Here is a 21,360-nt window from a genome sequence, read left to right on the forward strand (position 1 = left end):
ACATAATAAAGAGCAAAACACATCTAATTAAGGGAAAATAATATTATATTTTTCATGAAAAAAATCAGATCTCTTTGAATAGCCACACAAGAGGGAGATCAATAATGAAGTAAACCAATGGAATGTAGCCAAGGGAAATTGATGGAGGCAAAGAGGAGGTGCCTCAACAGTGAAACACTAGAGGACTTTGGGAAGCAGGGAGGATGTGCTTATAGGAGGACCCCGACAAAGTCAAATAACAGCAGAAGCCTGAAATACCTACAAAATATTTAATGATTCTGTGAAGGAAAATCTGAACATAATAAACATGAAAGAGGCAGATATTATGCTGAAAGGCTGAGAGCGTTTTTCTTACCAAGACAGAAGCAAAAAAAAATTTTAAATCCTCCCAAATCAAGAGTACATGAAACCAGAAACCATAGATTTAAGCATAAATGGCAGAAAAAAATGGACTACCAGTGAATGCAAACTGACTTCTTCCACTTCTGTCACCTACAACACCAGAAAGCTGAGGATGTCAGTTCAATTGTGTGAGGTATTATGCACAGAGAATACAGGATGAAAAACATTAGCTTTGCAGATAACATCACAAAATCCCAAATATCTAGAGACCTAAACTTAACTTAGGAGGTTACATGTAAAACTTTGATATAAAAGGAATAAAAGCCTTTTCAAGTCATGAAAGAAAAACATGGTAATTTGGAGGATTTCTTTTTAGAAGCATCCAGAAGACAGAACAAACATCAAGATCCTACTCAAGCACTTTCTACATAATGATACAAACAAAACAAAACATACAATATCCCCATATTATAGGGATTTTCATATATTATAGGGATTTTCATACAAATATGAAAACAAAATGTAACACAAATGTATATTCATATAAATCCCTATATTATAGACAATAAGAAAAGACCTTATTTTTCCTCATTGTGCACATGTTCCTGTACATGAACATTAAGAATGTGGATATCATCTTTCAAATGTACCTAGAAGCAAGAAAGCAACTTGTCCATGAAAAGAAATTTCTAAAGTGCTGAAAATTCTTAAAGTAAAATTTTAAAACGCTGGAAAAACTAATCATACTCTCTATGTAAATCTTGACTGAGGATGCTTCAAACCTATGTTATAAACTGCTGTTACTACTGTTGAATATGCCTGTCTTTTATTAACATATTCTTCCACTCATCAGTTCATTCATGCAGTAAACAAATATTTATAAGCATCTACATGCAAAGCATCTTTCTACGCGAGGAAGACAGTGGTGAACAAACAGAAACAGAAATGCCTTTATAAAGCTTATAAGCAAGTCAGGGACTCAGGTGGAAGTATAGTTCGGAGTCCTTACCATTAACATTTCACTATAAAGCACATACTCATGTACAACAGGAAGCAGGGCCTCTGAGAATCCAGACATCCGTTTTTCAGTGGCCTTACAGCATTTGTCAATGCAGCTGGCAACACTTTTCAGAGTATCAGCCAGATCTTCTTCCGATGCTGACCACAGAATATGAATTGGGCCATATTCTTTCATTTCATCTAAATATTCTAAAAAATAATAAGTTCTTCAATTTATAATATGCTCTTTCAATATATACTTCAACATAACTTCAATTATATACTTAAAATACATTAAAATTATGTATTTATAAGTTTCACAATCCCTATATTATAGACAATAAGAAAAGACCTTATTTTTCTCATTGTGCACATGTTCTTGTACATGAACATTAAGAATGCAGATACCGTCTTTCATTAAATTGACCTGTCCTCCCAGTCTGCTCAGACCAGCCCTTGAATAAAAGCTTTCCAGGTGTAATCAATAATAACATGCTTTTTCATTGTCAAAAGTATCCTGGCTTGGGCGATAAATAAATCACTGTATCTATTGTATCGTGGACTTCTGCCTACCAAACTATACCTGAGTATCTCATTGGCAACATGATGTAAACAAAACATGTCTTCTTTTCCTCTTCTCCTGTTTACATATCCTACCTTGGAAGGAAAGTTATGACCAACCTAGATAGCATATTCAAAAGCAGAGACATTACTTGCCAACAAAGATCCGTCTAGTCAAGGCTATGGTTTTTCCAGTGGTCATGTATGGATGTGAGAATTGGACTGTGAAGAAAGCTGAGTGCCGAAGAATTGATGCTTTTGAACTGTGGTGTTGGAGAAGACTCTTGAGAGTCCCTTGGACTGCATGGAGATCCAACCAGTCCATCCTAAAGGAGATCAGCCCTGGGTGTTCTTTGGAAGGAATGATGCTAAAGCTGAAACTCCAGTACTTTGGCCACCTCATGAGAAGAGCTGACTCATTGGAAAAGACTCTGATGCTGGGAGGGATTGGGGGCAGGAGGAGAAGGGGACGACAGAGGATGAGATGGCTGGATGGCATCACCGACTCGATGGACGTGAGTCTGAGTGAACTCCGGGAGTTGGTGATGGACAGGGAGGCCTGGCGTGCTGTGATTCATGGGGTCGCAAAGAGTCGGACACAACTGAGCAACTGAACTGACTGACTGACTGACTGGTAATTGCTTCCAGAGATCTAAGCAAAAAACGTGGTGTCATCCTAGACCCTAAACTGACACCTACAAAGAGACAGTCAATCACTAATTCCAATCTTTCTAAATCTGTATCTATTTATCTCCCCACCCATCCATCCATCTCCCCACCCATCCACCTATCCTCACTTGTACTGTCATCAGCATCCCTAACCTGCGCTCCTGCAAGAGACTTCTAACAATTCTCCCTCTCAATTTTTGTCACAGTATATGAACATTAAAACGTCTTAGCTGAATTAGAAAGTCCTTTAAGTCCTTCAGTCCCTACCTTGCCTCTCCAGGTCTAACTCCTGAAAATCTCCCTCACAGATATTTTAATTCAAGCCAAAATAACAGCTCATTCATGAATCTCATGATTTCTCCTAACTTAAACACTGCACAATGTCTTTTAGTTGCCCTCTACCATTTCTATCATCTGACAAACTACTTCTAACACTTTAAGTCGTAACACAAGTAAATCTCTTCTGTTTCTGTTCCAAAGGATTCGTAGATGCTTTGTCCTCAATGAGTGTCAAAATTTAATAGTTCTATTAAAGCCTATCATAATTTAATACTATTATCTCACTCTATTATAACTGCTTGCATAACTCACATACTCTGAGGCCATACGCTCATTACAATAGGGCAAAGTCATTATTTTTTTAATCTCAAAGCCTAATACATAATGCATTCAATAAATATTTTCATATCAATGAAAGAATGAACAAAAGACTATTCAATGCTTGATAAGCCATTTATCCAAAAATTTGGATTTCATTTTAAAATCTGAATATTTTTATACATTTTCTTTACACTATCAATGTTTAATGACAGATGGCTTTTTATGGTAGAGGATGCATGAATAGTGAGAATTTTGGGTCTAATATCCACATAAGTATAATTAAATTCCCTATATTTAATCATCTTATTAGTCATTGGGGTTAGTTGAAAAATGTCATATTGCTCTAAATTAAACTTTTTTATTACACTATTAAATTTTTCAAAAGTTTATATGATCAGGTAAACTAAAAAAGACTTTAAAGATTTAAAAACAATAGAAATACTAGTTGTCACCTAAAGAAGATACTATGTTTGACGACCACTAAGATCCTTCCAAATTGCATCCTCCTGATCTAGGCCTATTTTTTATTTTAGATAATGGCCATGTGACACCATGCCTTTTCCAGGGGATCTTCCCTTTGGACCAAACCCCAGTCTCCTGCATTGCAGGTAGATTCTTTACTGTCTGAGCCACCAGGGAGGCTCCAATATTTCTAGAAAAGAAAACATTCTCCTTTATTTCTTTTCTTAATTTCTGCATATATCAAAGTGTGTTATTTACCCTGTAAAGTATTTATTTTAATATAAAGAGCTTCCTTGAAATTCTAAACTGTGCTTATATAGCACTCAAATTGCATCTGTATGGAAACACTTAATGAGCTGCACTGTAATTTGTCTGTTAATATATCTGTTTCCCCAACTAGACTGTGAACTCAGGGACAGATACTATTTTAACCCTCCTTCAATCTTTAGCACAAAGCGTTAGCACATGATGTGGTCAATACAAATTTGCCTAATTAATTAGGGAACACAAAACAAATCAGAAAAAGAAAAATAGAATAAAAGCAAGTCAAAAGAGAAATGACTCATTATGATAAACAAATTCTTCATGATTTAAATATTAAAGAAATGCCTTATATAGCTTAGACTCCCAGAACTCCAAAAAAAAAAAAAACCCATCATTTTAAATGAAATCTTGATAAACGGGCTTTACATTTGAAAGACCAAGAAATCCCTTAAATTTGTGCCAGTGTGCCTCCACTCCTTGAAATTGAGAGCTCAAATTTATAAAGTCCACCACAAAAACCCAGTTTTCCTTTTGAGGATTTCACAAATATTAGAGCAGATCAGAGATTTGTTTTATTTTATTTTATTTTATTTTTAAACTTTACATAATTGTATTAGTTTTGCCAAATATCAAAATGAATCCATCACAGGTATACATGTGTTCCCCATCCTGAACCCTCCTCCCTCCTCCCTCCCCAGATCAGAGATTTGAAAACTAGTCCCTTGCACCAGTAAATATAACACATAATGATGATATTTGATATTCTATAGAACTCTTAAATGTCAAGAGTTTCCAGGGGTCTCTGAATTGCCATACCACTTAACTATCCATCAAGAATTCACTTAATAGAATTGGAATCACTGAACCTAGTTAAAACAATTATCTTCTTGATTTTTTTTTATTACAAATGGTAAATACAAAGACCAAGAAGGCATAAATCAAATTATTGTCAGACTTAGCCATCTATTTTAAATGTAGGTGAATGCAATTTAAAAAAGTTGGCAAAAACTCATCATAGAATTTATAGAATTCATAGAATCATGAAATAAAATCTAACTTGAAAATAGGAAAAGAGATCTATTTTAAATCTCTCTGCCATTGCTTGGACAGGTCTAATACAGAGTTCTTGCACCTCCTCCCCAACCCCCACCCAAGCCAATGTGGAAACCCTATTTCCTGAAACATCACTTCTTTGATTAAAATTATGGTCCATGTTGAACATTTGAGACTGACTACACCCAAAATATTAAGCTCTTTATCCCTATTATTTATAAATGGAAATAAGAATGTGTGTGTGTGCTCAGTCATGTCCGACTCAATGCGACACTATGGGTTGTAGCCTGCCAGGTTCCTCTGTCCGTGGGATTCTCCAGATAAGAAGGCAAGAACAGTGGGGCAGGGTGCCATTGCCTCCTCCAGGGGATGGTCCCAACCCAGGGATCAAACCTGGGCCAGGTCTCTTCCGTCTCCTGCACTGGCAGGCAGGTTCTTCACCACTAGTGCCACCGGGGAAGCCCTGTGTGCTCTACGTCACGTCAGTCATGTCTGAGTCCACAGCCCCAGGGACCGTAGCTTTCCAGGCTCCTCTGTCCATCGGATTCTCCAGGCAAGAATACTGGAGTGGGTTGCCATTTTCTCCTCCAGGGGATCTTCCCCACCCAGGGATTGAACCTGCATCTTTCACGTCTCCTGCATTGGCAGGCAGGTTCTTTACCACTGGCATACCTGGGTATACTCCAATAAAAATTTTTAAAAACAAAAAAAGAGAGAGGAATGCCCATCCAATGCCCAGGTTGGGAAACTGAAACTGTCAATGATGAATTGCTGGAGTCTCAGTGTGGACAATTCCAGGAGTTAAAAAGACCAGAGAAACCAGCCATGGGTGAAATCCCACAATATTGTGAGATTCACCTCCAAAAGCCTGTGCAGTAAATATCAGGCAAAAATTACTTCTGCTTCCTGCAGGAGATGAGAAAATAAGCCATTCTGTAATAGCCAGGTACTCTACCTAAAGCCCGGGTTCTTCTTAACAAGGCCTTCCCTTTTGGGAAACTGGTTACCCAGATCATAACCTGCTGGGGTATTATCAGAGCCTAACTGACCTGGTAGCTTCCCTGGTGGCTCAGTGGGCAAAGAACCTGCCTGCAATGTGGGACACCTGGGGTCGATCCCTGGGTTGGGAAGATCCCCTGGAGGAGGGCATGGCAACTCACTCCAGTATTCTTGCCTGGAGAATCCCCATGAACTGAGGATCCTGGTGGGCTACAGTCCATGCGGTAACAAGGAGTCAGACACGACTGAGCGACTAAGCACACTGAGCTACTGCTGCTGCTGCTAAGTCGCTTCAGTTGTGTCCAACTCTGTGTGACCCCATAGACGGCAGCCCACCAGGCTCCCCTGTCCCTGGGGTTCTCAAGGCAAGAACACTAGAGTCGGTTGCCATTTCCTTCTCCAATGTGTGAAAGTGAAAAGTGAAAGTGAAGTCGCTCGGTCATGTCCGACTCTTCGCGACCCCATGGACTGCAGCCTACCAGGCTCCTCCGTCCATGGGATTTTCCAGGCAAGAATACTGGAGTGGGTTGCCATTGCCTTCTCTGGAGGAAGGGAAATACCCAACTTGAGCCCACTAAAACGGGGAAGGAAAAACCCTGAACTTCTGTGAGGCTTACAGTGGTCCAGAAGCACAGAGTCATGAAAGGACTGAGACCTAACCACAGGTCTCCAGAACACTTCCCCTCCCCACACCTCGCCACCACGTTACTAAGGGCCTATTTACTTTTATGAGTACATCATGTCTGGCTACCAGGGGCAAAAAGAAAATTATAAGACATACTAAAAGGCAAAAAACATAATTTAAAGAGAGAGCAAGCATCAGAACCAGATGTGGCGGAGACGTTGGAATTAGAACATGATTTTAAAACAACTATGATGAATATGCTAAGGGCCCTAATTAGATACAGTAAACAGCATGCAATAACAGATGGGCACTGTAAGCAGAGACAGAAATCCTAAGAATGACCAAAAAGAAATGCTAAGTTGATGCTGCCTTACCACACCAGCAAATGGAAAAAGATTCATCAGAAATGCAACAACTTTGAGATCACAGTTCAGCAGTTCAACATACCCCGTTCTTCCTTGTAGATTCTCTGAGATATTTTATCTATCAAATTTATTTTCTGGCTAAATATTTCAATGAAGTTATTCATTTCCATGAACTCCTCAGGGCGACTTTTAACTCCTCTCATTGACAATGCAACCGCTCTGACTGACTGTCCCATCCTGCTGAGTAATCCAGGCCCTTGCTTCTTGTGAGAAGAGAATTCCTAGGAACAAAAAAAATAAAACATCGGTGATGAAGCAAACAATGATATTCTAAGATCCAACAACAAAAAAAGAAATCTAATCAGAAGAATAAAGATGATAAAAAGGTTCCATATACATCTTTTTAATTTCATGTTAATTTGAAGCAGATGAGTTAGGGTACACAGTCCTTTCTCTAAGCCTCAGCCTCCTTGATAACATTCTTTTCCAAAGTGCTTCTGTAAAACATGTAATCATGTTTTCTCAGAGCATGGATCCTTCAAAGAACAAGGTGTAACAGAGGGAACTGCACTTATAGAGATACTGGAGAAGATATGAAAATGATATGAGATGAAACCTGTATTTTATTAATAGGAATTTAGAAAAATGATTGAGAAAAAGATCTCTCAGGGTCTAATCTACATCCTAGGAAGAAAAATTGGGAAACTTTGTTAATCCTTTAGTTATAATAGTGGCTAGCATTTATTGAGAGCTTAATGTTATTGGCACTATACTTGCATTTTTATACACATCACTCACAATAACACTGTGAAACAGGTTCTATTATTACTCTCATTGTACAGAAGAAAACGGAAGCAAAGGAAGGTTAAAGAAGCTTGCTCAAGGTCCAAGAGCAAGGAATTGGTGGGTAGGGATCAAAGTCCTGGCAGTCTGACCCCAAGGGTTTCACTGCTAAGCACTAACTGGTCTGCTTTCTTAAAGTCACTGGAATAGTTGGTAAATAAACTCCCTGACCATAGCTCTGCAACCAACTTAATTGGATAAACTTATACTGTCTCCACTGACTGGCTGTCTTTGGAGAATGATTTTTCATAAAATATGTAATAGATGGTTCACAGTTAATTTAGGAGAGTTAGCTACAGATTTGCAAAGTAGAAATGTTATAAAAGGATACATTGCACGGAAGTATCCCTTCAGATGTATGGCCTACTAAAAAGGAACACCAAGAAGGACCAAGGATTCTGACAATGGGTACAGCACTTACTGAAACACAGGTTTGAGATCAAAGACGATCTGGAGAAAGATAATGTTATTTAATATTTGGATAAATAATACATAATAATATTTTTATCTGTGGATTTGGCAGTCAGAGTAACAATGTCAAAGAGTAATATAAACATTCATACACCTACAAAAATAACAATGCTGACTACCAGATCTATAGATAAAAACATTATTATGTATTATTTACCCAAATATGAAATAATATATTATCTTTCTAAGATCTTCTTTCTTAAAGGTCTTACCCAAAATAACATATAAACTTCTTAATTTCCAAATCAGTATGATTTTGTGTGCAAAGAATATAATAACAAATGCCACCCTTGACCAGGCAATACATCTATTCACAAGGGCTACTGCATCATTTGATAGAGTAAATATTATCAGAAAGAGCACAAGTCACAACTAGCAAGCTGTTATTGCAACTGCTGACTGCAGAGAATGTTTCTAACAGCTTCTAAGGGTCTGGAGTCAGGCCACAAATTCTTCTCACATAAGTCACACAGGGCTTCCAGACACCAAGTACTGTCAAAATTGAGATGAATGGCTTCTTTAGCTTCAATCACTTTGGCAACAATCACTTTGGCAACAACTGAGAGACAGAAAATTCAACATTGGTCAGTAAGTATTTGGTATTGACCAAATATCATCATCTTTCCTGGTGAATTATATCTTAATAGAAGAAAAGAAAAAAAATAAAATAAAAGGAATATAAAAGGAATCTGTATTAGAAATTAGAACCTCTAAAATTAGGTAAATGAAGGAAAACTGAGAAAAATATCTTATCTATCAACCCATTCATCCATGCATCTATCTATTAATAAAAAACTTTTATCTTAACTTGAAAAGCCCTGACTCACTATTACTCAAAACAGTGTCAATTTAAAAATGTTTTTATATTTTCAGTATTAGCTATATGAAAGGAGTACCCAGGCATTTCAAAAATGTATCAGCTACCAAGAGAAATATGAGGATGTATATGTGAGAAAGGTACATGATTTTCATAACGTTCATGTGTAGACTTGATACAGGGTTGTATCCGAAGGATAGTTCTTAAATGTCTAAAACTCCATCTTAATTCAAGGTTACTACTACCTGATTTAAAATAGAGAAAGCATACAACCTACTACATGTACAAATACTGAAGGATTATATGAGTATAAATTAAAATTTTTTACCGAAGCTTGTGCAGTAAGAAAAATTTTAAAGTCTTCATTAAATGTTAGAGTTGGATGGTCAGCAATTCGGTTCAAAAATTTGTGCAATGCCTTCCTTCGTGTCTCAATGAAGTCATCATTAAAGCGTTCCACCATTCCTTTCACTATAAACTTTTCTGGCAATGGCTAGGGCAAAAAAATAAAAAGGAATCTGAGCATTCTGTGGCACGGGATTATAAGGAATTCTACACTTCTTCTTTCTGGAAGACTATTTGAACATGTGATCATTTCTTATAAAAATAATTTTTCAAAATTCACAATGTTAGAGCCAAGTACCAGAAAATCTTAACACATTACAATAGTTTTAAAAAACAAATCTGTACATAGATTGAAAAGTTTAAAAACAAATGTTTCCCAGATAAATGAATTGCATTGAATCAAAGGTCTGAAATTGGGTGTTAAGACATTCTAATGATTCACAAGACAAAATGGCAGCTATTCTGTGAAAAAAAAAAAAAAAAAAGTAAACGTACTGGAATAATCAGAGTGGGGTGAGCTTCTTCAAGTTTTTCTTTCAACCAAAGGAAATCTTGATAACGTCTCCTAACTTCAAATTCACTGGAGTCAAATTCCCCACGAGATGTCTGAAGAAAGTAGGAAAAAATAACAGCACATGCAATATAAGACAGAAGACATTTGCCTAATGTTATTTTAGACATTCTGAAATAAATGGGTCTCTAAGAAAAACTAACAAATTCTAATTATTCAGTGTTTGTCAGCCTGTACATTTTTTTTTCCTTTGCAGTCATCAATTCATGTAGCAGAAGAAACAAAGCAAACTTTCCAGTATTCCCAGAAAGAAAGCAAACATCATGCTCAAATTTAAAATCCAAACTGAAAAATCTGTCTCAGAGCAACCATCTGTCTTCCACAAGATTTTAACTACTATTATCTTTGGCATGACTTTCTTGCTAACAAGAAAGTGTGTTCTGACTTTAGGTTTCAAATATATTTCATTTCTCAAGATGATCAAAATTCAGAATTTGAGGAAAGTCCTATTTTTGCAACTTGGAAAAATAACCTGAACATAACTGAGAAAAAAAATGTTTCCTTGGAATCTGCTCAAATGAATTGCTTTGCTAAAATTTGCTTTTAGTATTTGAAAATTCTAACATTAACCAGAGTGATTTTACCACTGTTTAAAAATGTTATTAATGGAAATTTAATGTGAAAAGCAAATCTTTCTGTCATTTCTCAAGGAATTTTGAACTATATGCCTAAACTCCTAAAAGTTAAGCAAACACATTAAAATATCTGTTCTCAACAAACTAGAATCTATTCCAACACATATGACAAGAAGAACATGGGTACAATATCAACCTCACCTCTATTACCTGAATTACAAGCCAAACACAAAAATAGCTTAGACAATGCACACTCACCTCTTATAAGAAAAAAAGTCACTTAAATAGTTTTTAAGAAAATTATACAGAAATATTGTTTGATATTTTCCTGGAGGAGTAAATATGGAATAAATAACACATTATTTCACACTCACCAGAAATATCAATCACCCACACAGATGAACACAATTGTAAAATTAAGCAGTTCCAGTCAAAATAAGATGCAATCTTAATTGTCATAAAATAAGGTTCACAAAATCTACACTTGCCAAGGTTTATTCTCATAAAGTGAATGTTTAGAATATCATAAAATATATCTTAGCAAAACACTCCCTTTTTAGTGGGAAAAAGTAGAGGTAAATGAGATGCAGAAGTCTAAGGAACTACATGTTCAAAAAAAACTACAAAATCTATTATGCAAAATGGTACAAATTGTGGAAGTGGTAAAAATAGGCCAACTAAATCTAGTGGAAACACAGTTTAACAATATATATACAAGTTGGTATGTGTACATATATATGCAAATACACACACATGCATACATACATATACACACAAAACATAAAGTGACTCGTTAAACAATACTCACTGACACCTCTACATCCCAGGTACATGTGTACAGGTTTACTACCAATTTCCAAGAAAAAATAAGTTGCCATACTTAACAATAAAAACACTTAAACACTGTGAAGTTAAAATAAGACTGAACATTACATGTCCTTAAGAATTCCCAAAACTTCAAATTGACACAAAAGAAACTTGTATAAATTCCAGCAACAGGAAGACATAAAATCAAGTCAAATAATTGGTTGCTTCTGTCCTCATCACCCTGCCAGTGACTTAAGAGTTCTCTAACATACCACAATAAAGAGAAGAAAGCAGAGAATAAGTGCAAACCTTAAGGACAGCGCATTTGTTCTTCCTACTCTAAGACTTCATTGGCCTTCAAAGGGTTATAAGTTACATATTATTTGTCCTCCAAAATAACTTTTTAGAACACAAGTCCTTCTAAGTTGGAAATCTGTCATCAAATTTTCCTATTGTTTGGAGGCTTTATCTCTTTTCTAGTCTAGAATACATTTTCCTATAGAAGGTAAACCGTAAATGGTGTTCAATTTTTCATGTCTGACCATAAGAGCCTGGGTACTTGAAGTTTAGGACTAAAAGACAATACCTCAAAATGCATTTGTTTAGCAAATACTGACCTTCAGTCATGGGCAAATAGTTACTCTAAAATTTGAAGATTTATAAAACTATTTTTCTGAGGGAAATGAATTTAGAATCAAGAACATACTTTTATCACCAACTACTGACACATACTGGCAGGCATTTATGAGTCTGTCTTCATGATGAGGATGTGAGAGGACAAACGTTCATTAAACCTTGTGAGTTCTTACTCCCTCATGTCCTAAGGCAAGGCACACCTCTAGATCTCTGAAACTGAAAGTATTTCTTCAGAGCAGTTACTTCGGATGTTTCAACCTGGAGAATCAGGGTAATTTCTCATAACGGGAACAGGTGCCGGGAATGTGGGCTTCCTGACACAATTATTTACAGTCACACACTCTTAAGTATTCCTAAGTAGGGATGGTCAGTGTACCTGTAGACAAGAGAGTATGTGCATTTATCCTTATAATCTTAGTGTCCATGAATATAAATGTTTATAAAACTAAAACTTTCCCAGGGTAGCCATCCCTGAATCTCCTAATTAGATGGAGTTTTTCACCTGCTGTGAAAAACAACCACCATGCTCATAAAATTCTGTATTTTTCTGTCATAATATTTGTAACTATAATTAACCAATAAGACATACAATTGTTTAATATCCATCATCAACACCCCGCGCCCCCATACTGAAAACTCCATGAAGGCAGAGGGTCTGTCTCAATCGCTGGCATAGTCTCAACATACAACATGGTGCCTGAACATACTGGCACTCAATAGAACTTTATTAAATATATCAGTAAATAAATGATACTAAGTAATAACAAAGAAAAGACTGTGTTTGCTAATGTGATATACATCTACTAAAAGTTTATATTTTTGTATCTGTAATACATATTTTAATATATATAGGTACGGTTTATATACTCAGTTCAGTTCAGTTCAGTCGCTCAATCGTGTCCAACTCTTTGCGACCCCATGAACTGCAGCACGCCAGGCCCCCCTGTCCATCAGCCACTCTCGGAGTTTACACAAACTCATGTCCATTGAGTTGGTGATGCCATCCAGCCATCTCATCCTCTGTAGTCCCCTTCTCCTCCCACCTTCAATCTTTCCCAGCATCAGGGTCTTTTCAGATGAGTCAGCTCTTCTCATCAGGTGACCAAAGTATTGGAGTTTCAGCTTCAACATCAGTCCTTCCAATGAACCCTCAGGACTGATCTCCTTGAGGATGGACTGGTTGGATCGCCTTGCAGTCCAAGGGACTCTCAAGAGTCTTCTCCAACACCACAATTCAAAAGCATCAATTCTTCAGTGCTCAGCTTTCTTTACAGTCCAACTCTCACATCCATACATGACCACTGGAAAAACCATAGCCTTGACTAGATGGACCTCTGTTGACAAAGTAATGTCTCTGCTTTTTAATATGCTGTCTAGGTTGGTCATAGTTTTTATTTCACGGAGTAAGTGTCTTTTAATTTCATGGCTGCAGTCACCATCTGCAGTAATTTTGGAGCCCAAGAATATAAAGTCTGACACTGCTTCCATTGTTTCCCCATCTATTTGCCGTGAAGTGATGGGACCAGATGCCATGATCTTCGTTTTCTGAATGTTGAACTTTAAGCCAACTTTTTCACTCTCCTCTTTCACTTTCATCAAGAGGCTCTTTAGTTCTTCTTCACCTTATTCCATAAGGATCGTGTCATCTGCATATCTGAGGTTATTGATATTTCTCCTGGAAATCTTCATTCCCGCTTGTGCTTCTTCCAGCCCAGCATTTCTCATGATGTACTCCACATAGAAGTTAAATAAGCAGGGTGACAATATACAGCCTTGACATACTCCTTTTCCTATTTGGAACCAGTCTGTTGTTCCATGTCCAGTTCTATCTGTTGCTTCCTGACCTGCATACAGATTTCTCAAGAGGCAGGTCAGGTGGTCTGGTATTCCCATCTCTTTCAGAATTTTCCACAGTTTGCTGTGATCCACACAGTCAAAGGCTTTGGCATAGTCAATACAGCAGAAATAGGTGTTTTTCTGGAACTCTCTTGCTTTTTTGATGATCCAGCAGATGTTGGCAATTTGATCTCTGGTTCCTCTGCCTTTTCTAAAACCAGCTTGAACATTTGGAAGTTCACGGTTCACATATTGCTGAAGCCTGGCTTGGAGAATTTTGAGCATTAATTTACTAGCATGTGAGATGAGTGCTGTTGTGCAATAGTTTGAGCATTCTTTGGCATTGCCTTTCTTTGGGATTGGAATGAACACTGACCCCTTCCAGTCCTGTGGCCACTAGATGCAGTAAAAGTAGCCAAATATAAAACAAAGGTACATACTTTATAACAGGTAAGCTGAAAGATAGTCTGCCACAATCACGTATGGATGCACAAAAGTATAATGAAAATATATAGTTTTGTTGTTACTGTTGTTTAGTCATTAAGTCATGTCTGACTCTTTGCGACCCTGTGGACTGCAGCCTGTCAAGCTCCTCTGTCCACGGGATTTCCCAGGCAAGAATACTGGAGTGGGTTGCCATTTCCCCCTTCAGGGGATCTTCCTGCCCCAGGGACTGAGCCTGCATTTTCTGCACTACAGTCGGATTCTTTACTGTTGAGCCACCAGGGAAGCTCTCTATATAGTGTAAAAATAAACTGTCTAGATTGAAAGCTCAGCTAATGACTATGTTGTGTAACCTTTGGCAAGTTTTAAGTTTCAGTGTCCTCACCCACAAAATGGGGGTAAATCACAAGATCTAGGATTGCTATAAGCTTCAAATGAGTTAATATTATTATGTATCAAGTGGTTAGAACACTGCCTGGCACAAAATAGTCCCACAATAAAAGTTAGTTTAACACACTATAATATTATCACTATCACTACTACTATTATTACTATAACAGCAGCACATTTAAAGCATGATGCAATACAGATAACTCATAAGAGTTGTGTGTCTATGATCAGAATGAAATCCATAGGATGGCTTATAAAGTGTCTTACTGAAAGAAATAAATGAGGGGAAAATAATTCAGTCACAAAATCTTTGCTGGAAAGGATAATGAAAATGGATGATTATGATTATAATAGCAGTAACAGGAGAAATATGGTTCTGTTCTTAGCAGTGTGTCTGTATTAACACACGGAATATTCACAAAGATCCTATTAGGTTAGTATTATTATCTTATTTACAAATGAGGAAACCAAGCACACAGAGGTTAATTAAATAGCAAGGAAAGGGAACAACAAAGATTCTACTTCATGCTGTTTTGCTCTGCAGCCTTTGACAGGACTCTGACACTATAAACTTCTTCACTCACCCACTCACCGAAAGGTTAAATGACTTAGGAGCTATATCCCAAGGATTGTGTTCAGAATTATGGATAATTTAAGATACAATTACCTACCTTTAGAAGCTCACAGACTCAGTGGGAATAAATAAAAAACACACGTAGTTACTGACACACACACAGGTAGGTAGCAGATACTGAATACTTATCATATGTCAGGCACCCTGGTAAGTGTTTTACATTGATTACCCATCCTAAATTAATTCTTACAGCAACTGTACAAAACCAGGTCCTATTTTCAGTTCAGTTTTAAAGATTAAAAAATAACCTGAGGCTTAGAAGGATTAAGCATAGGCTTTTAATTTCTTTGCTGCACTGTCATATCTCATTTTCTTTAGGAGTTCAGTTAGAACAGTGTGAGCAAACAGTAGAAAGAGGATTTTTAGCTTGTGGGAGCAGAGGAGGTGAGCATCGTTTCGAATTGCATCTTGAAAAATAAACAGTAGTTTTCTGTCTGAAAGTGGGAAGGGCACACCAGACAGAAGAAGCAGCATATGCAAAGTTATGAGAGCAAGAAATACCCTAGAATATTCAGATAAAAGAGGCAGTTCTATGCGAGTGAAGAGCAGGAGTATTAAAAGTAGGCAGTAAGAGGCAAGTCGTGTACAGTAGGCTGGCTCCAGACTGAGAGGGGCTCTGAATGTCATACAAAGGAGTCTGCACCTTGTTCTGTAGGAAATGAGGAGCCAAGGGAGGATTTTAAGAATCTGAGTGAAGAGCTGAGATACACAGATCTTAGTGCAACATAATTAGCAGGCCGTACTGAAGGAAGTGCTTGTATGTGGAGAGTCCAAAAGATTTTCAGCTACAAAAGGGATGCACTTCCAGAGAGTGAGATTTCACAAACAAAATGTTATAAACAGAATTCTTAAAGGCTGCTGTTACACAAAGATTATCATCGTAAAAAGGATTATACTATTTGGCTGTTTTGTTAGTGTAAGCCATCATTTTACAGAGCCTTGTCTAAGGATTAAGGAGACTTGGATTCCAGATCTGTTCTGCCTTTGCATCACTAAACAACTAAAAGCATCTCATACAGAAGATAAAGAGATAAAGTAAACATTTGCTTTTTTTTTTTTTTTTTTTGACCTTGCTGGGTCTTTGCTGTGGTGCACCAGCTCTCTAGTTGCAGAGCATGGGTCTAGGTGCCCCCACCACATGTGGGATCCTAGTTCCCTGACCAGGGATTGAACCCATGTCCCTCTGCACTGGAAGGTGGTTTCTTAACCACTGGACCACCAGGGAAATCCCACCATGTGCTCTTATTTGGAAAACAAATGAAAAAACATTTTTGTAATCTTCAGAAGAAATGTGAATACAGAATACTGCATTAAGTTTTGAACCAGTTGTTTTCTCTATTAGCGAAACTTCTTTCCCAGATATGTTTATCATCTTTAAACTAAAACATTAAAATGTTCTTATTTTAAGAAGCACAATGGCTAAAATACAAGTGACTGGTACTCAAGTTAATCCAAATTCATATAGGACAAGTGAAGGATAGATAAGATGCAATGTCTTATTCAAAATGGCTGAAAGACCAGCACTTAATTCTACTAAAATTCTCTAACGTGAATATCAAAGTGAACAAAAAGTAGTTCCAAAAGTTCAAAGAAGCAATTGTAGTCAAGAAAATGTTCATTAAACATTTACCTTAGTAATAATCCTATAAGTAATAAACGTTTCAATTGTAGTAACATGGCTTTCAGGTTCATCCACTGTAATAAAAAGATCTTTCAAATCTGGCTCATCTTCAAACTTGACTTGGTTTATCATTGATAAAGGGGACGTCGGCATCAGAGGGCTAAAGGAATTCATGTCCATCAATGAGGCATCCTATGAATAAAACATTCAAAATTAATGTTTAGGGGGGAAAAGAGTTGAAACCCTCTTTTTCTTAGACAATACAAATACTAATCATATATGTTAAGAACAAAAAGGATAACTGGACTCCTACTTAAATAAAGTATGTGGAAATATATGCTTATTTCTGTTTCATGACAAAATCCCACTTTAAAAATGACAGTAAAGAAAGAAACAAAAACAAGACAAAAATCATAAAAAGGTACAAACCCTCAAAGTAAAAAAAAATAGGCTAAGCATGAAGTAGCCATCATGGTCAACAAAAGAGTCTGAAATGCAGTACTTGGATGCAATCTCAAAAATTACAGAATGATCTCTGTTCCTTTCCAAGGCAAACCATTCAATATCACAGTAATCCAATCTATGCCCCGACCCGTAACGCTGAAGAAGCTGAAGTTGAACAGTTCTATGAAGACCTACAAGACCTTCTAGATCTAACACCCTAAAAAGATGTCCTTTTCATTTTAGAGGACTGGAATGCAAAAGTAGGAAGTCAAGAAACACCTGGAGTACAGGCAAACTTGGCCTCGGAGTACAGAATGAAGCAGGGCAAAGGCTAATAGAGTTCTGCCAAGTGAATGCACTGGTCATAGCAAACACCCTCCTCCAACAACACAAGAGAAGACTCTACTCATGGACATCACCAGATGGTCGACACGGATCAGATTGATTATATTATTTGCAGCCAAAGATGGAGAAGATCTATACAGTCAGCAAAACAAGACTGGGAGCTAAATGTGGCTCAGATCATGAACTTCTTATTGCCAAATTAAGACTGAATTTGAAGAAAGTGGAGAAAACCACTAGACCATTAAAGTACGACCTAAATCAAATCCCTTATGACTATAAAGTGGAAGTGAGAAATAGATTTAAGGGACTAGATCTGATAGACAAAATACCTGATAAGCTATGGACGGAGGTTCATGGACATTGTACAGGAGACAGGGATCAAGACCATCCCCCAAAAATAGAAATGCAAAAAAAACAAAATGGCTGTCTGAGGAGGCCTTACAAATAGCTGTGAAAAGAAGGGAAGTGAAAAGCAAAGGAGAAAAGGAAAGATATACCCATTTGAATGCAGAGTTCCAAAGAATACCAAGGAGAGATAAGAAAGCCTTCCTCAGTGATCAATGCAAAGTAATACAGGAAAGCAATAGAATGGGAAAGACTAGAGATCACTTCAAGAAAATTAGAGATACCAAGGGAACACTTCATGCAAAGATGGGCTCGATAAAGGACAGAAATGGTATGGACCTAACAGAAGCAGAAAATATTAAGAAGAGGTGGCAAGAATACACAAAAGAACTGTACAAAAAAGATCTCCATGACCCAGATAATCATGATGGTGTGATCACTCACCTAGAGCTAGACATCCTGGAATGTGAAGTCAAGTGGGCATTAGCAAGCATCACTATGAACAAAGCTAGTGGAGGTGATGGAATTCCAGTTGAGCTACTTCAAATTCTGAAAGATGATCCTGTGAAAGTGCTGCACTTAATATGCCAGCAAATTTGGAAAACTCAGCAGTGGCCACAGGACTGGAAGAGGTCAGTTTTCATTCCAATCCCAAAGAAAGGCAATGCTAAAAAAGAATGCTCAAACTACCACACAACTGCACTCATCTCACATGCTAGTAAATTAATGCTCAAAATTCTCCAAGCCAGGCTTCAGCAATATGTGAACCGTGAACTTCCAAATGTTCAAGCTGGTTTTAGAAAAGGCAGAGGAACCAGAGATCAAATTGCCAACATCTGCTGGATCATCAAAAAAGCAAGAGAGTTCCAGAAAAACACCTATTTCTGCTGTATTGACTATGCCAAAGCCTTTGACTGTGTGGATCACAGCAAACTGTGGAAAATTCTGAAAGAGATGGCAATAGCAGAGCACCTGACCTGCCTCTTGAGAAATCTGTATGCAGGTCAGGAAGCAACAGATAGAACTGGACATGGAACAGCAGACTGGTTCCAAATAGGAAAAGGAGTATGTCAAGGCTGTATATTGTCACCCTACTTATTTAACCTATATGTAGAATACATCATTTGAAATGCTGGGCTGGATGAAGTACAAGCTGGAATTAAGATTGCCAGGAGAAATAGCAATAACCTCAGATATGCAGGTGACACCACCCTTATGGCATAAAGTGAAGAAGAACTAAAGAGCCTCTTGATGTAAGTGAAAGAGGAGACTGAAAAAGTTGGCTTAAAGCTCAACATTCAGAAAACTAAGATCATGGCTTCCAGCCCCGTCACTTCATGGCAAATAGATGTGGAAATAGTGGCTGACTTTATTTTTCTGGGCTCCAAAATCACTGCAGATGTTGTAGCCATGAAATTAAAAGATGCTTACTCCTTGGAAGGAAAGTTATGACCAACCTAGACAGCATATTAAAAAGCAGAGACATTACTTTGCCAACAAAGGTCCATCTAGTCAAGTCTATGGTTTTCCAGTGGTCAGGTATGGATGTGAGAGTTGGACTATAAAGAAAGCTGAGCACCGAAGAATTGATGCTTTTGAACTGTGGTGTTGGAGAAGACTCTTGAGAGTCCCTTGGACTGCAAGGAGATCCAACCAGTCCATCCTCAAGGAGATCAGTCCTGAGTGTTCATTGGAAGGACTGATGTAGAAGCTGAAACTCCAAAACTTTGGCCACCTGATGTGAAGAGCTGACTCACTGGAGAAGACCCTGATGCTGGGAAAGATTGAGGGCAGGAGGAGAAGGGGACAACAGAGGATGAGATTGTTGGATGGCATCACTGACTCAATGGACATGGGTTTGGGTGGAGTCCGGGAGTTGGTGATGGACAGGGAGGCCTGGCGTGCTGCGGTTCATGGGGTCACAGAGTCGGACACGACTGAGCGACTGAACTGAACTGAACTGAACTGAAGCATGAAGTAAACTATCTTTTGGAAACTGAAACTCTGATGGTTGAGTGGTAACTGAAAAGCTACCACTAAAAAAAAAGCTAAAGTAAACCAAGGACAGGATGGTTAACTGGGAAGAAGGAGGCACACAGAGACAGAGGCTCACAGAGAGACGCGAGAGGCAGAGGTTCCAGAAACCTGTAGACTCAGAAAGCTGATAGAGCTAAATAAGGGGATTGGTTGAAAAGCTCATAAAACAAAAGAGATTTGGTACCTCAGATTCCCTCACATACCCCATGCAATCAGGTGACTTTTCTTTCCCAGCTTTGCAGAAAACTGGAAATTTCCTGGAGTGCCTCTGAATTCAAGGACACCAGGTAGGGTGGAGGGAGAGACAGGCCCTATGAAAATACAGATATCAAGGGACAGTCCTACATACTGGATGGAAAGATATCCTGTCCTTTCCCATCATTTGACCCCAAGAAAGTGGCAGCAAGATGGAAAAGTGCACATAATAGTGGAGATTTCCTCTCTGAGCTGACCATTCCAAGAAAACACTGACAGCTGCAGTGCCCTGGGGAATCAGCCAAGCCTCTGCATACTAACCCTACAGGGAAGCCCCTTCCTGGCAAAACACTGACTGTCAACGTGGCTTTTCATTACCTGGTGCAGGAACCACCAAACATCTCAACATGTGGGAAGGCTCGGAGGTGAAAGATTCACAAAGAGAATATGAGAGGCAGACAGAATAGAGAATAGAATGCTTACCAAGAGAGGAAAGCATGAGAGATAAGAATGAAATCAAATTCATAAATGAAAACAGGTGTTATATTTTTTAAGAATTCAGAGAACAGCAGAGACACCAAAAATATAAGAGGTTCATGAAAACTGAAATATGATGAAAGGATAAAAACTCAACAGAAAGTTCCAAAGACAGAACTCAGGAACTAAGCTGGACCAAAAGAATATGAGAAGGAAAGGAAGATATTTTTTAAAATTTAAGGATCCAGGTAGACAGAACCTGACTGAAAATAATTCCAGAAAATGAAGAAGGTAAATCCAAACAGAAATATTTCCAGATTGACAGGGTCTATCAGATCTCCTCAAAATGAACAAGACAATGGTGGGGGTGGGGAGTGCTTCCACAAGCTTCCATTACCATGACATTTCATAATCGTAGAGGTTTTTAAATTCCTAAAAGCTTAGGAAAAAAATTTAGGAAAGCCTAAATTCCAGAGAGAATATAAACAGGCAAAATACAACAGGAATGTCAGGAATCAGAATGCCTTCAGATTTCTCAAAATGATAATAAATTAGTATCTTCAAAATTTTTAAAGGAAAGTATTTTCT

General features: G+C 37.8%; 1 protein-coding gene across 2 annotated transcripts in view; it reads right to left on the bottom strand.

Moving 5' to 3' along the window:
* SNX7 (sorting nexin 7) overlaps positions 1 to 21,360 on the bottom strand; it is a 118,786-nt gene that overhangs the window by 60,488 nt on the left and 36,938 nt on the right. For both annotated transcript variants that reach the window (XR_009493484.1, NM_001163937.1), the window contains exons 2-6: positions 16,939 to 17,121; positions 9,911 to 10,021; positions 9,399 to 9,563; positions 7,022 to 7,220; positions 1,352 to 1,551 (exon numbers count right to left, since the gene is read on the bottom strand). Coding sequence is in view for 1 of the 2 variants with exons in the window: in NM_001163937.1 (NP_001157409.1) it covers positions 1,352 to 1,551; positions 7,022 to 7,220; positions 9,399 to 9,563; positions 9,911 to 10,021; positions 16,939 to 17,121 (858 nt within the window). In the remaining variant the exon portion in view is untranslated. The remainder of the gene's footprint in view (positions 1 to 1,351; positions 1,552 to 7,021; positions 7,221 to 9,398; positions 9,564 to 9,910; positions 10,022 to 16,938; positions 17,122 to 21,360) is intronic.

This window comes from Bos taurus, chromosome 3 (assembly GCF_002263795.3).
Source record: "Bos taurus isolate L1 Dominette 01449 registration number 42190680 breed Hereford chromosome 3, ARS-UCD2.0, whole genome shotgun sequence".
NCBI classification, from domain to species: domain Eukaryota; kingdom Metazoa; phylum Chordata; class Mammalia; order Artiodactyla; family Bovidae; genus Bos; species Bos taurus.